The sequence below is a fragment of the Scophthalmus maximus genome, chromosome 3 (genome assembly GCF_022379125.1).
Source record: "Scophthalmus maximus strain ysfricsl-2021 chromosome 3, ASM2237912v1, whole genome shotgun sequence".
NCBI classification, from domain to species: Eukaryota; Metazoa; Chordata; class Actinopteri; order Pleuronectiformes; family Scophthalmidae; genus Scophthalmus; species Scophthalmus maximus.
The window spans coordinates 665,001-680,260 of record NC_061517.1 but is presented as its reverse complement, the minus strand read 5'-3'; the positions used below and the strand labels follow the sequence as shown (position 1 = coordinate 680,260).

General features: G+C 52.0%; 2 protein-coding genes across 4 annotated transcripts; one reads left to right on the top strand and one right to left on the bottom strand.

Moving 5' to 3' along the window:
* The first annotated feature begins 29 nt into the window (after positions 1-29).
* On the top strand, positions 30-3,640 carry LOC118317369 (wiskott-Aldrich syndrome protein). Of its 2 annotated transcripts, none has more exons than XM_035646002.2 (11): positions 30-313; positions 994-1,134; positions 1,262-1,348; positions 1,453-1,549; positions 1,840-1,869; positions 1,971-2,006; positions 2,087-2,285; positions 2,365-2,543; positions 2,624-3,183; positions 3,267-3,378; positions 3,463-3,640. In XM_035646002.2, the coding sequence occupies exons 1-11, from the start codon at positions 212-214 to the stop codon at positions 3,519-3,521; spliced, it is 1,602 nt and encodes a 533-aa protein (XP_035501895.2). In that variant the 5' UTR covers positions 30-211; the 3' UTR covers positions 3,522-3,640. The 2 variants fall into 2 exon arrangements, with proteins under 2 accessions (XP_035501895.2, XP_035501894.2); XM_035646001.2 differs by having other exon boundaries at positions 2,084-2,285.
* Positions 3,514-14,804, bottom strand: LOC118317367 (semaphorin-3F-like). 2 transcript variants are annotated; one of them, XM_035645998.2, is made up of 18 exons: positions 14,228-14,804; positions 11,878-12,015; positions 8,517-8,677; positions 8,192-8,254; positions 7,989-8,108; positions 7,777-7,870; positions 7,577-7,696; positions 7,321-7,466; positions 7,125-7,239; positions 6,963-7,032; positions 6,730-6,874; positions 6,429-6,651; positions 6,260-6,348; positions 6,139-6,180; positions 5,884-6,041; positions 5,729-5,796; positions 5,466-5,638; positions 3,514-5,269 (listed from the first exon to the last, which is right to left on the bottom strand). In XM_035645998.2, the coding sequence occupies exons 2-18, from the start codon at positions 11,987-11,989 to the stop codon at positions 4,886-4,888; spliced, it is 2,283 nt and encodes a 760-aa protein (XP_035501891.1). In that variant the 5' UTR covers positions 11,990-12,015; positions 14,228-14,804; the 3' UTR covers positions 3,514-4,885. The 2 variants fall into 2 exon arrangements, with proteins under 2 accessions (XP_035501891.1, XP_035501892.1); XM_035645999.2 differs by having other exon boundaries at positions 5,511-5,638; positions 14,228-14,798.
* Between the last annotated feature and the right edge of the window lie 456 nt (positions 14,805-15,260).

Here is a 15,260-nt window from a genome sequence, read left to right as displayed (position 1 = left end):
AAAGAAGAAAAGTGGGGGTTAGAGAAGTGCGGTCGCCCATTTCCTGCTTTGACATGATGTGTGCACAGAACAGAGAAGAGAAACTTCCTTCACTGTAGAGCTGATCGTTTTTTTCCGACAGCCGAGAGCAGAGGGAGGACGCCTGTTGTCAAATGCTGTGCACATTTATTTTAGAATAAACCAGAGAGGATATAAATCATCAAGAGGAGCGATGAGCCGTGGATCCAGATCCAGAGCCGAGTGCGTCCGCAGCTCGCTGCTGAGCCTCCAGGAGCACGAGGCGCTGGAGGAGCTGCTGGGCAGGAGGTGTTCTGTGAGTTCTGACCCACCACAGAGGGGTTCAGCCCCCCACTCCCTCCGACTTGTCTCCTTCCTGCAGTTTATTGTGAAAGGGAGAAAAAAAAGGAAGAAAACATGTCTTGAGGATTGTACCGGTTATTCCGGTTGCGTTCCAGCCCTCGAGACTTCTGCTGGTTAAACATGTCCTGAATTTTTATGAGCACAGTCGCTTCAGGACTTTTAAATAACCAATGTGACGACAATAATGTAGTTTCACACTTTGCTTTTTATGTATTATTATTATTATCTCCTTTTTTTAGGGTTAAGTGGAAGTCAGGTCTATTTTTAACGTGATCTTTTCTCAGGAGGATTCAAGTGAACGTTGATGCAAATGCAGTTTTAAAAAAGAGTAACTGACATGAGGTCATCAGAAAGGACTGGGCATGTAACAGGAAATGGTGGTTGATGCGTTTCTTTCTTCCTCTGTCAGAATCAGTCTGGTCTCAACTGTAGAGCAGAAGTTTGTCTTGTTCTAAACAAACTGATATCAACTGTACTGTGTGTGTGTGTGTGTGTGTGTGTGTGTGTGTGTGTGTGTGTGTGTGTGTGTGTGTGTGTGTGTGTGTCTGTGTGTGTGTGTGTGTGTGTGTGTGTGTGTGTGTGTGTGTGTGTGTGTCTGTGTGTGTGTGTGTGTGTGTGTGTGTGTGTGTGTAGTCCATGGCCACTGCGGTGGCACAGTTGTTCATGGCTCTGCCTCACAGTCCGTCCGTGTGGAGCCTGCAGCACACCGGCGTGGTGTGTTTCATCAAAGACAACCCTCAGCGCTCCTACTTCATCCGGATGTTTGACCTGAAGGTAACTTCTCACACACACACACAACGGTGCCCTGATACAAGACACGAGAGGACACACATGTTCATTAACTGATCCCTCTCCTGATTGACAGAGTGAAATATTGACGTGTTTTCTTTTCCTCCCTCAGGCCGGACGGCAGGTTTGGGAGCAGGAGCTCTACAACCAACTGGTTTACTCGTCGCCTCAGTCGTACTTTCACACCTTTGCTGCAGATGTAAGCAACGCGGTTACATAAGCTCTCACAGTGATGCCCTGCGGTTGTGTTTCACGTCATTGCGTCGTGGTCGATGTGTTGTTGAGACACATGTGCGTCTGCAGGACTGTCAGGTGGGACTGAACTTTGCTGAGCCACAGGAAGCCGAGGCCTTTCAGACGGCCGTCGAGGGCAAAATCAACCAGAGACACAACCGTCCAGGTCAGAGGTCACGTGGTTATTTTTTAGAACTATGAGACGACGACTCCATATTTGCCATCATGTAGATTCCCCTGGGTTTAAATGTTGTTTGCATTATAACTTGGAAAATATCATTTGAATCCACTTTACTTAAGTGAAAATACTGATGAAACAATATCTGATAATAAACGAATTACAATTATTTTATCTAAACGATATGCAACTGTTTTAAATAGTGTTTTAGTTGAACAAATATATTATGTTGTGGTAAATTAATGCAAAGTGGTTTCTCTCACCTCTGTTATTGTCAGAAAAGAAACTGCGCCCCCTGCCGCCCAGTGGTGAGTATTGTATTCAACTTCTTGACTGCAGTATGTCTTTTACATGAATCACACAAACTGTAAAGAGTCAATACATTTTCTTCTGTTTCCTGTCCGTCCAGACAGAGGTTCCCTGCCTCGACTGCCACCAGAGAAAGGTCTGTGACTCACTTCAACTCGTCTCCACTGTAACTGTTCATTAAGTTGATGTTCTTCTGTGTCTGTGTCCATGAAGCAGCGTCCGGCAGCCCCGGGTCTTATCGCATGGCCACCGTGGACATCCAGAACCCAGACATCCACTCGTCACGCTACCGCTCCACGCCCTCGCCCGCCGCCTCCTCGGCTCTGAGCAGCAAAGAGAAGAAGAAGGACAAGAAGAGCAAGAAGAAGGGGCCCAAGTTCTCCAAGGCCGACATCGGAGCCCCCAGCGGGTTCAAGTGAGTGGAGGAGGGAGTGGTGGTGTCGCCTCTGATGTCGGTGTCATCACACCGTGTCCTCTTGTCTCCGCCTCCTCAGGCACGTCTCTCACGTGGGATGGGATCCCAACAACCTGGACCCTGACCTGTGGCAGCTGCTCTCGCAGGCTGGGATCAGCGAGGCCGAGATGAGGGATGAGAAGACGTCTCAGCTCATCTACAACGTCATCGAGCAGTCCGGGGGCATGGAGGCCGTGAAGAGGGAGGTGAACAACGCAGGTTCGACCGACTCATTATTCCACCCACTCCTCACACGTTTTATCTTCAGGATCTAAAATCTTGTTTCACTGCATTTCCAGCTCCTGGCGCTCGGCCTCCTCCGCCCAGCAGGGGGTCTCTGCCTCTGCCGCCGGGCTCCGGGGCCCCGACCCCTCCGCCCCCTCGAAGCCGCTCCGGCCCCCTGCCTCCCGTCCCAGGTCAGTCCCAGCGAGGGGCCCCGTCTGCTCAGCCATCTTCAGCACGTGGAGGCGGGCCACCCCCACCCCCACCCGCCCCAACCACCAGAGGCGGTCCTCCACCGCCGCCGCCTCCTGCTCACTCCGCGCCCTCTCGGTTCCCATCACCCACCTCAGTGCCGATGTCCTGCCACAACGCGCCTCCTCCCCCGCCGCCGTCGAGCCATCAGCGCTCCGCGGGTTTTCCTGTCCAGTCTACACCGAGCAGAGGAGGAGGAGGAGGAGGGCCTCCACCACCGCCGCCTCCTCCACCTCCTCCTCCTCTGACCTCTACTCCTTCAGATTTCCCAGCAGCCCCTCTGGTGTCGGGAGGCCCGGCACCACCTGCCCCTCCGTCGTCTGGAGGAGGCGAAGGCAGAGGAGCTCTGCTGGATCAGATCCGACTCGGGAAGAAGCTCAAAAATGTAAAAGCAACTTCCACTTGTATAAGTACAAAGGTCTTCCTTGGCTGCAACGTGTCGTGATGACGTTTTGTCTGTGGTCTCAGGTGACAGACAGCCCGGATCAAGCTCCGCCTTCCTCTCCAGCGTCAGGCGAGGGCATCGTGGGCGCTCTGATGTCAGCCATGCACAAGAGGAGTAAAGTCATCCACTCCTCCGGTAAATATCACAACAGATGTTTACAGACAAAAAGTTTCTGTCAATGCCAGAGGTCAGAGGTCAAACACGATCCTTCTCTTTCAGATGAGAGCGAAGACGAGGGCGGAGACGAAGACGATGACGACGACGAATGGGACGAGTGATGCAGAGGTCTTTTAATAAGTACAACTGTGATTTTATGTTGTTAGAAACAGGAATATGACTTGTACACGAGCTGATGGAATAAACATGTAATTCAATATAAAGGACACATTCAAGGGAATTCTGAAATGTTTATATATTTGTTCAAACATTTCCAGTGTGGGGTTGATGAGCATGTCACGTGAAGGTGAACGGTGGCTCGGACGGTTCCTTGTGCTTCCATTTAAAAAAACAAGTAAATACAGCTTATGACAGAACGCCGCCACTCGATCCCGTTTCACTAATAACATACTGTACACGAAAAACTATGTTCCTGTTTCAATTTCTCAAACATCTGTGCAAAGATCCCCGATTCCCTCTAAAAACCGCCACCGACAAAAGTGCATAACTGGAAGAAAAACACTGTATAATAACAACACATATCTGAATCACTCACATACTGTAGGACGGGACGGGACGGGACGGGATCTGACAAGACGGGACAGGACGGGACAGGACGGGACGGGACGGGACGGGTAGGGAAGGGGCAACACGGGACAAGACGGGACAGGACGGGACAGTACGTAGTCATTACCCGACAACATCCAATGGAATCAGCTGGACAGAGAACATTACACCGTACGAACATCGCAACACGTCGAGGTTGAAAATAGAACAGTAAAATGTACAACTGGCAACAAACAACAACAACAGATACGCATGCAACACATCATCATGTCATCCTCATACAGAACAAGAGTTAATCCAATGACCATATATATTATATTCACAATCAATATATTACATTTTTCAAAGATACTTAAAAAGGACCATAAGTGTGGTTTTGCGTGTTGTAGCCTCATAACTACGTGTTGACTTTTACTTTACATCACAGACCGACATTTTCCAAAGACAGTAACGTCATAGATGCCTGGTGACCCAGTCGTGTTCTGAAGACTCGTCCTTGACATTTAACGATCAACGGCAGAAACTGTCATGGAAGCAAATCTACAGGACAATTTGAGTTTCTTGCACTGTGAAGAGTTGATCTCCCTCAGAGATTTACACGTCATCACTGACACTTCCTGCGAGCAGCGACGTGACGTGAAGCGTCTGAGAACAATCTGAATGATAGTAAGTGTGAAGTGGATTTCAAAATAAGACCTGAAAGAAACAAACTGTTTTTTCTTGAAAAGTGTCGTCAGTGATGTAAAATGTACAGAAGCAAAACCACGGATATAGTTCTTCAACGACAGCACGACCGGTTCATCACCTGCCTGGCGACCGGCGGTAACAACCAAACATGCATGTCAAACATAAAAGTCCACCATTACAGTCCAGAGCAGGCCCGGTGCTGACGGCGGCCCGTCCCGTCCCGTCCCGTCCTCTAGCCCAGGCCCGGGTCCTGGCTCTCCGTGTGCCTGCGGCTGGTGCGCTTGCGCTGCTGCTGCTGCTGCTGCTTGGGACTGAGCTGGTCCCAGTACGACTGGCAGTACTGGTTGATCAGTCTGATCTCGGGCGGGAACGGCGTGGAGACGAAGGGCGACTGCGGGTGAGGTCCCGCCTGGCGGAGGTTGGGCTCCTCGTCCTCGTCCCGAGCGGTGAGGGCCAGGACGATGTCCCGGTCCAGGATGCGCAGCGCCACGCGGGCCACCGTGTGTTTGAAGTTGTTCTCGGTGGCGAGGCAGTGGTAGAGGCCTGCGTCTGATTGGTTGAGAGACTTCAGGAGGATGCCGTGGTTGGTCTTCAGGACTCCGCCCACTCGGCTGAGCTGCAGGAAGAGAGAGAGACACCGCAGGAACAGAGTCTCAGTGGGGAAGTGAGTGTCAGGAAGTTGTTCAACATTATGGATTATTATAAGATCTGAGCGTTAGATGAATATGGAGATACAGTCAACTGCCAGTTAGCTTAGCTTAGCATGAGGAGTGGACACGGCCAGTCTGGACTTGTTATTGCCTCATATTTACCAAGTGGTATGAATTTCTTTCCAACATGAAACTGCTCTTCCTCACCACTTTCCTCTTCCCTTCCCTCTGGAACAGCCACTTGACGGAGGCCTGAGGAGAACGAGGCTGACACTCCAGGAACGTGCTGCTGCCCTCCACCCCGAACTGAACCGTCTCTCTCAGACGTTTCTCCACTGCGGAGATACACATGAAATGATGAGGACAATCCATTTCATTTAATAAAAAAAAAAGAAGAAGGAAACCTGTGTGGTCCTTGAACGCACCCTTGGCGTTGAAGCCTCTGCACTGCCTCAGCGGGTCGCCATGTTTGACGTCCTGTCTCCTGCTCCTCCTGAGACAAAAGGTCAGAGTTCAGAACGAGGTTGAATCAACACATTCAGGCGTCATGTTTGTTGTGAAGCTGCGGGACGTCCCGGACCTCTTGGTGGACGGGGTGAAGGCGGAGCAGCTCTCCCCGTCCCAGGCGCAGTAGGGGTCCCGGGCCAGGCAGCAGTCGGAGCAGGCCCGGCCGTACACGCCGCAGCGGTGCAGCGACACCTGAGTCAGCCCGGCGTCCGACGACACGTACAGCTGTTGCTGTGGTGACGCAAGCAAAACAAAACTCAGCCAATCAGCTGTGAGGACGCGGCTCTGAAGGAGAAAACTGAAATGTGTATTCGACATGTGCTCTTACTCTTTTAGATGATATCTTCATGGTTTTGACAGGAGCTCTGGACTGAAGAGAAGAAATCAACACTCGTTCCTCATCAAATGAGAACATTTAAAAAAATTACTTTACAAATATTCAAACATACCCGAAAAACCTCCACTTCCTCCAGAGTCAGCTCCTCCATGCTGAACGGGTCCTTCGGCAGAACGATCACTTTCTGCACAGTTCCTCGGTCTACAAGTGACAGACATTATATTTTAATATTATATATCAAAGTCCCACGTGTTCTCGTCTGAACGATGCTCCCGCCTCACCTGTCCCGAGGAAGAGCACCTCGTAGCGCGCGTCCACGGCGTCCACCTGGTCCACCACCAGGGCAGTGAAGCGGTAGTCCACGCCGGTTCTCACCACCAGGGGGCGGCGGTGGATCGGGTACACGGGGTGGAACATGAGGGGATGGGCCCTGATGAAGTCCACGGCCTCGTCTGAGAAGTTCTTGGACGAGCGGATGCCGGGAGTGAAGGTTCCTCCTGGACACTGGACGGGAGGAAGGAGGAGGAGGAGTTTGTTTCACGTCTGTTTGAATAGTGTGAGGAGACGCCGACTGAAACGTACCGTCCCGGGCCGGGGGTAGGGGATCTTGCCCGTGTACTCTGTCCACTGGTAGTTGTGTCCATGCTTGTGGGCAAACGGTCCGTTGAAGACGTTGCGGATGTCGGCCATCGAGTAGACGCAGACCGCTGAGCCCTTGAACACGGAGCTGAAACAGAGCGCGATGGACGCACGTGAAAACATGAATCTTCTTCTAGGAGGATGTTTGGAGTGAGTTGATGAAGAGAAGCTCTCACCCCGCGGTGGTGAAGAGAGCGTAGACCATCGGGCTTCGCTCGTCCTGTGTGCGCTGAATGAACACGTCCCCTGGACGAAGAAGAACCAGACACAACACAAATCAATAACTGTGTGAAAAGCAAGTCGCTTACGTTTTTGCTTATTTTTGATGGTGTCCTCACGCAGTTCATCGAACCGCGTCTCCACTCCGTCGTCGCCGATCACCGAGCAGACGAGTCGAGCCTTCAGGAAGGTGGTCCAGCGGTTCAACAGAGACTTCTGTCCTCCTTCATCGTTCTGGACGGACGGGAGACGAGGTCACGACGCGACACGGACTTATGGTTTTTATATTACATATCTTACATGTGGTTTCCTCACCAGACACACTCGTCCCACCCGAGCTAAGACACTGGGACTCGCCCCGCCGCTGGAGTCCAGACTCTTCTCTCGGAAGAAGAAGTAGAGCTTGTCGTCGTTCTTTTCCGCGCTGTCAGGGATCTGCTGGATCTGAACAAACACCGGCTCTGGGGGATAAACACAGACGATCGAGGCAAAGCGCTCGTCAAACAAAACCGAGAGGAGCCGAAACCTGTAATCAGGAGCAGTCACCTCCTCACGCCCACGTCTTACTCACCGTTGAGCCACCTGGAGTCGTACTGCTCCGTCCTGATGGCCGTCCTCCCTCCCATGGTCCGGAACAGAGCGGCGTCTGTGCTCATGAAGTCGATGTGGACGCCTGCGTAGAGGTTTCCATCTGCAGAGGACAGAGAGGTACGCTGAGACTTCAGAGATGTTTCAACTGAAGGATGTGGTGGGTTTGTCTTTCTGACTTACTGATCAGAACTGCGATGTTCTCCTGCGTGGGATCGTAGGAACATTTTCCCTTCCCTGAGTCCACGTACCCGGGGACCAGCCTGAACAGGTAGTCCTGCGGAGACCAGACACAGACAACATGCATAGAAATCATTAACATCAGTGTCCCAGTTTGTGGTCCTGAAATATTAAAGAGGCCCGTCTGAGGGAACAGTACGCGTCTGCGTGTTCACCTCCGCCCTCCAGCCGCGGTTGATGAAGGTGCAGATGGGCTGGTACGCCCCCGTCCCACAGGTGTACAGGTGGGTGCGGTTCCACGGCTCGATCAGCCTCACAAAGTTGGCACATTCCCCCTGGACAAAGACAAAGTCGGATTTCAAACATCCTCGTCTTCGTCGTCATTGTCCCGGGATGAAAGACTGAGATGTGAACAGACCTGTCGTCCCTTTCCTGTCATCTGACATTCTCCCTTTCTCTTCGCAGACGCAGGCCAGTGGATCTGAGAAAAGGAACACACACACACACACACACACACACACACACACACACACACACACACACACACACACACACACACACACACACACACACACACACACACACACACACACACACACACACACACACACACACACACACACACACACACACACACACACACACACACACACACACACACACACCAGCTTATTGAGGATCACGGCATTCACAGACTTAAGGCCTCATTCCAAACAGCAGGCTGGACGTGGGCGTGTACACACTATGAGTGGCTCCTTGTTGACGTTGTGCATGTCCAGCGCCACCAGGTACTCGCGGCTGCCCAGGTACAGGCGGCCCTGGTCCTGGTCCATCAGCAGGATGCGGTAGTCGCTGGTGTTGAAGGAGAAGCTGAAGGGTCGAGCCGCTCGAGTGTCCATCAGCTCTGTGAGGAGGGAAAAGCCACCAGGATGAACTCACTGCAGTTCTCACTTCTGTTCTGAGGAATGTGTGTCACTGATTAAATATAACTCGACTAACAGCGTTTTTAGGAAACATATTGGCTTTTAAGATCTGAATATTTCATGCGTCCTGACTGTGTGATTGAGTCCCTGAGGAACACGGTCAGTGGAACTAACAGCTAATTCTCGGGATCAGGATCGTGTTCAGCAGAGCAGAACCTGTTCAGACTCGCGCGGTGGAAAATGTTTCTCCTGAAAGCTTTTCATTAAACACACTTTTCATCTGCTGCAACACAAATGGACTCTGCACAGAACTCCTTTCACATTTCCATTTTTACATCCAACAATTCATCGCGGCGTCATTTTAAACACACACACAGACACACACGCACGTCCGTGGTGTGTGTGAGATGTTAACAGCCCCGTGTGCCCACTGGGCCGCGGCGGAGGCACGTTGAAGACCGCCGGCTTATACACTGACAAATGTTCCCAGAGACCCTCAGAAGCCGGATTACGGGGATTCAGGAGGAAGCGCGAATCTTTATTTACATCAAAGCGGCCGCCATCTTCCTTTTGAGGTCACCGTTCACAGGATGCTGTCAAGGTGCCACTAAAATAAGCAACGCAATCGGATCTTCCGGACGCCGCGGGGACGGAGCCTCCAGCGGTGGGACGAGGGCCCGGTTCTGTTCCTGAGTGGTAAACACAGGATAACACTGGGCCACAGTGGACTCAGCGCGGAGGCTAAATGTGGCCACGCCACACCCCTGCACATGTCTCCATCCTCCCAGAATAGCAAACAATGCTCTGCCATCATCTGGTAAACATCCAGCAAACACTTCTCCCCTGACAACATTCTGACGCTGGTCGGGAAACACTGGGCCGGGCGGACGGACGGACGCTTCCACTCTCGTGTTACAACTTGGAACAACATGCTGTCACCGAGGCTCTAACGACCGCCGGCGTTGAGTCGCAGCCGCGTCTGGAGTCTGAACAAACTGGTGACGGCGCCGCGGCTTCAGTTTCACCTCACGTTCTGCTGTCGAGCAACGCTGACGGACTCTCGGCCTGTCACTCTGTAGGGAGCAGGGCCGAGGAAACAACAGCAGATATCCTCCCTCTGCCGGGCCTGTCCTGTACCCCGAGTGTCACTCAGGCCCACGAGAGTCACATGACCTCTGACCCCTCCTCCTCCTCAGACGGGACAAAGAAACTCGCTGCCACAAACAATGAACAATAAAAATCCTCAGTGGCACAAAACTGTTGGCGAGTAAATCCAACGGTTCTCTTTTTTTTGTTTGGCATTAGGGGGAAGGGTGACAAGTGTGTGTGTGTGTGTGTGTGTGTGTGTGTGTGTGTGTGTGTGTGTGGGGCTGCTTCTCCTCTCAGCTGTTTGAAACAAGCTCCTGTGTTTGAATTGTTATGTGGATCTTTGTACAGATGTGAATCTCTCACAGGGAGGAACTACAACAAGTTCAAGACCAAACTTGTTTTGTCTGTGTGTGTGTGTGTGTGTGTGTATGTGTGTGTGTGTGTGTGTGTGTGTGTGTGTGTGTGTGTTTGTGAGTATGTGTGTGTGTGCGTGCGTGCGTGCGTGCGTGCGTGCGTGCGTGCGTGCGTGCGTGCGTGCGTGCATGTGTGTGTGTGTGTGTGTGTGTTTGTGCATGTGTGTGTGTGTGTGTGTGTGTGTGTGTGTGTGTGTGTGTGTCTGTCAGTCGACTACTTTGTTCACTTTGTGCTGCGACAACACGCCAGTGTGTGTAAGCTGTTTATACCAAAAGTGGGGATTAGTGTTAAAGGTCGTATAAAAACACACTGTATAATTATTCTCTCCTGCTTCACATGGAAGCGACGACCACGAGCAGCGTGAACAGCTGTTTTCACTCTGAGAAAATCTGTTCAATTCAAAACTAGAGACTCTGACTGCCGGTAGTTATTAATGACTCACCTCGGAGCTGCTGCACGTCAGAATCACACTGTTCTCAGTGACTCACCTTAAAACAGCCAGGATCTGATCCGGGACCAGGACCTGACCCGGGACCGGGACCAGGATCTGACCTGGGACCAGGACCTGACCCGGGACCAGGACCTGACCCGGGACCAGGATCTGACCCGGGACCAGGACCTGACCTGGGACCGGGGACCAGGATCTGACCTGGGACCAGGACCTGACCCGGGATCAGGACCTGACCCGGGACCAGGATCCGACCCGGGACCAGGACCAGGACCTGACCCGGGACCAGGGACCAGGATCTGACCCGGGACCAGGACCTGACCCGGGACCAGGACCTGACCCGGGACCAGGATCCGACCCGGGACCAGGACCTGACCCGGGACCAGGAACCGAGCCGGGACCAGGACCTGACCCGGGACCAGGATCTGACCCGGGACCGGGACCTGACCCGGGACCACTACATCATGATGTGACAACATTATGTGACAACATGATGTGACAACATGATGTGTGACAACATGATGGAGACGCACAGATTACTGAACTCATCACACATTGTTGTTTTGCTGTTGTTGATCAAAGGTTTCTTCCACATACTTGTAACATGAATCTCAAGACATGATCGTGTGGGAAAATCCCAAAAGCCTAAAAAACCCACAACCTGCAGTTCATCCTGACTTTACACCTCACGGACACGACGCTTCTAAAGTCTCTTTTCTCTCCTCTGATCATATTTCAGGCGCTTCCCTCTCGTGTCATCGTGTCAGACATCAGACACAAAGCAGAGCTGACAGGCGGCGGCGGCGGCGGCGGCGGCGGGTTTTCAGGGTGTGGGGGAGAAACTTCACAGTTGAAGGGCACCAGCAGTATCCAGCCTCACGCAACATCCACCTTTTGTTTCCAGTGTTGCACTGTTTGACATGTGGCAGGAAATACGTTCTTTACATATGTACAGAGAGGAAACATGAACGCCGGAGTGGATACGTGCGTGTGTGTGTGTGTGTGTGTGTGTGTGTGTGTGTGTGTGTGTGGTGTGTGTGTGTGGTGTGTGTGGGTGGTGTGTGTGGGTGTGTGTGTGGTGTGTGTGTGTGGTGTGTGTGGGTGTGTGTGCGTGTGCGTGTGTGTGTGTGTGTGTGTGTGTGTGGTGTGTGTGTGTGGTGTGTGTGGGTGTGTGTGTGTGCGTGCGTGTGTGTGTGTGCGTCAATCCGAGGAGTTAATCTGTGAACTCACCTTTGAAGGAGAGTCGAACCCTCGGAGAAGACTGCTGCAGGCCGGAGCCTCGGCAAACACACAGGGCCAACAGGAGGAGCTGGGCTCCAGACGCTGTCATGGTAACAGTCATGCAGGTAGAAGCACAGAGATCTAAATCTGGGCGGAAAGAAAAAAAGAAGAAAGAGGAGGAACGAAGTATTATTATAGAGTAACCCCCTGAGAAATATGAGACAGAAAAAGAAGGACGGACGGGACGAGACTCTGTCTCTCTCTCTTCCTCTGATCTCTCTGATCAGAAGTTTGGCCCGAAGCAGAGCGAGAGCTACGGTAACGTACAGTAGCAGAACAACGTCCAGATCTTCACACCTGCTCCGGAAAATATGACAGGCCTATTATTTATTTAGGGTGTAAATGTAGCGGGGTATGTGTTGAGACTGTAAAAATGAGATTCGCAAAGCGCAGCCACGTGGAACAAGGCCTGAGAAAATGGGAAGGACGTTTTATGTCTTTTATGAAATGTTATATCTTTTTAAAAGATATAACATTTTCATAAAAGAGTGATTCAGTGATTCACTCTCTCAGGTTCACTGTGAGGAGCTGACGAGTGACGGACATGACAGCTCAAAGAGGCAGGAGGAAGCCCCCTGGTAGTCCCTGGTAGCCCCCTGGGAGCCCCCCATAGTCCCTGGTAGCCCCCGGTAGTCCCTGGTAGCCCCCCGTAGCCCCCTGTGGCCCCCGGTGGTCCCTGGTAGCCCCCTGGGAGCCCCCTGTAGTCCCTGGTAGCCCCCCGTAGCCCCCTGTGGCCCCCGGTGGTCCCTGGTAGCCCCCTGGGAGCCCCCCGTAGTCCCTGGGAGCCCCCTGGTAGCCCCCCGTAGCCCCCTGTGGCCCCCGGTGGTCCCTGGTAGCCCCCTGGGAGCCCCCCGTAGTCCCTGGGAGCCCCCTGTGGCCCCTGGTGGTTCCTGGTAGTCCCCTGGTAGCCCCTTGTAGCCCCCCGTAGCCCCCGGTAGTCCCTGGTAGCCCCCGGTAGTCCCTGGTAGCCCCCAGTAGTCCCTGGTAGCCCCCTGGTAGTCCCTGGTAACCCCCTGGTAGTCCCTGGTAGCCCCTGGCAGCCCCCGGTAGTCCCTGGTAGTCCCTGGTAGCCCCCTGGTAGTCCCTGGTAGTCCCTGGTAGCCCCTGGCAGCCCCTGGCAGCCCCCTGGTAGCCCCCTGGTAGCCCCTGGTAGTCCCTGGTAGTCCCTGGTAGCCCCTTGTAGCCCCCCGTAGCCCCCTGTAGCCCCCGGTAGCCCCCGGTAGTCCCTGGTAGCCCCCAGTAGTCCCTGGTAGCCCCCTGGTAGTCCCTGGTAGCCCCCTGGTAGCCCCCTGGTAGTCCCTGGTAGCCCCCTGGTAGCACCCCGGCTCCGACCACCTCTGACAGTTTAGGGGTGTTGAAGCGAAGCCTACAACTGTTAAGACCTTAACGCCGCATTCATTATGTATCTGCACTTTGCCGGAGAGGATCCCATATAAATTATGAATACTAAAAGCTGAGTCCATAACATCCATTAAATAGTCTCCCTGAAGGGCCAGTAAACCGTCCCGGGGGCTTTTCTCCTCTCATGACATCCGTGTAGCCCACAGGCCTCCGGTGGCTACAAGACTTTCAGAAAGAAAAAGAGCCTTTAAGGGGGAAAAGTATTCATAAGGAAAAACTAGTGAGGTTTCAAAAAACGTATCTCACATGGTGACACAAACAATGTTATCGTGAAGAATCTGAACCTTTTCGTGAAAACATGGGACGTGAACATCTTGGAAATGATTAAAAACAGAAGAAGGCAGTGGGAACGCCTCACACATTTCTTGGCATAATCACACATTTAATTTCTCACCAGAGAAGCTCGACGTCTCTTATCATCTTTCATAATTGTCAATATGAGATTTAAAAATCACAGTGAATTGGTGTCATTCACAGGTATTAATCATAACCTCATTAAAAGACTTCATAAAGACAGACGTGAGATAAAGTAAAATAATAAATAAAATGTCTTATGAAAAGCAGAAACATCTTTAAACCCCTTTTTCATTTTTTTATGGTTTGGCAACAAGCAGAACGACCTGGTGAATAATTATGTTTAAAATCCATCCACGTCCTCTTCTGTTATTAATCCACTGTCATTGAGGTGAAGATATAAAAATCATATTTCTATATAAAACTGTGTGAGATGTCTCGTGGCCTAGTTCCACTTCTCTCATGGATCAGGTATTTCTGCTGGTGACGCAGATGAAAGTCCTGCTGTAATAACATATGATTTGACTTTGAGGGAAGACGAAGAAAAAAATAATTACAGCATTTCAATAACCGACTTGTGCTTTCTTTTCCTCTGCGCACTTACCTGTGAGCGGGAGCTCCAGAAGAAGAACCTCCTCCTCTCCGGGACACAGTAACAGGAACAGGCCGTTCAGAGTTAAAAGTTAAACCGGAGGAAGTTCAATGTTCCACCTTCGCTCCTCTCCGGTGCTCGAGGCTCCGCCGCCGCTCGCTCCTCTGCGCGTCCCCGCGTAATGCGCCTCGAGCTGCGCCGCGCAGGAGCCGCGCGGTCCGATTGGTCCGTTCCACGAATTCCAAAAGAAGAAAGAAGAGCGAGAGAATCCCTGTGGCTGGAGCCAGGCCGAGCTGTGGTCCTGCTCCGTGCCGCGCTCAGGAAGCTTCACCCCGCGGAGCAGCAGCCATCCCCGGGACGCGCAGTGACGACGCGCCGCTCCGTCCACGGGAGAGAAGAGAGGATCTGTGACCTGGTGCAGGTGTTGGAGACAGGCTGCTGCCCCCCTCCCCCTGCCCCCCCCCCGTCAAACCTCCTGCTTCACCACATGGGTGTGATGGTTAACTCCTCCTCCGCCGGGGGGGCGCCGGGGGGGCGGGGCTCCTCCCTCCGGTGTCGGTCCACTCGAGCTGTTCTGCTGCTGAAGTCTCTTTGAGCTCAGTCACTCAGTTAACAAACACAGTTTGATGTTTTATGATTCTTCTTGTCCATGATGCAGGAGCTGGTCACCAGGGGCGTAGCACACAGGGGGCAGACTACCAGGCCCCCCACCCCCACCCTTGAGCCCTGGGTAGTAAAATTGTTTTTATTTGTAATATAGTTAATATAGAGTTTTTATAAGTAATTAGTGTCATAACATACATTATGTTTGGCAGATTTCTAATTTGCAGTACTGAAGTTAAATTTACTTGTTTTTCTTTGTGCAAATGAAACCTGACTCTAGTGAATCTTGGTCATTTGTCTTTTTATTATGTATAATAAGAAGCCTTGTCTCAATGTAGAGGTTATAGGCTATATTTCTTAGCCTTAAGATATATATTTTTCTATTGCATTGTCTAATAGTGTATAATTGTTGTAATTTTATGGCGCCATCTGGTGGTACAGT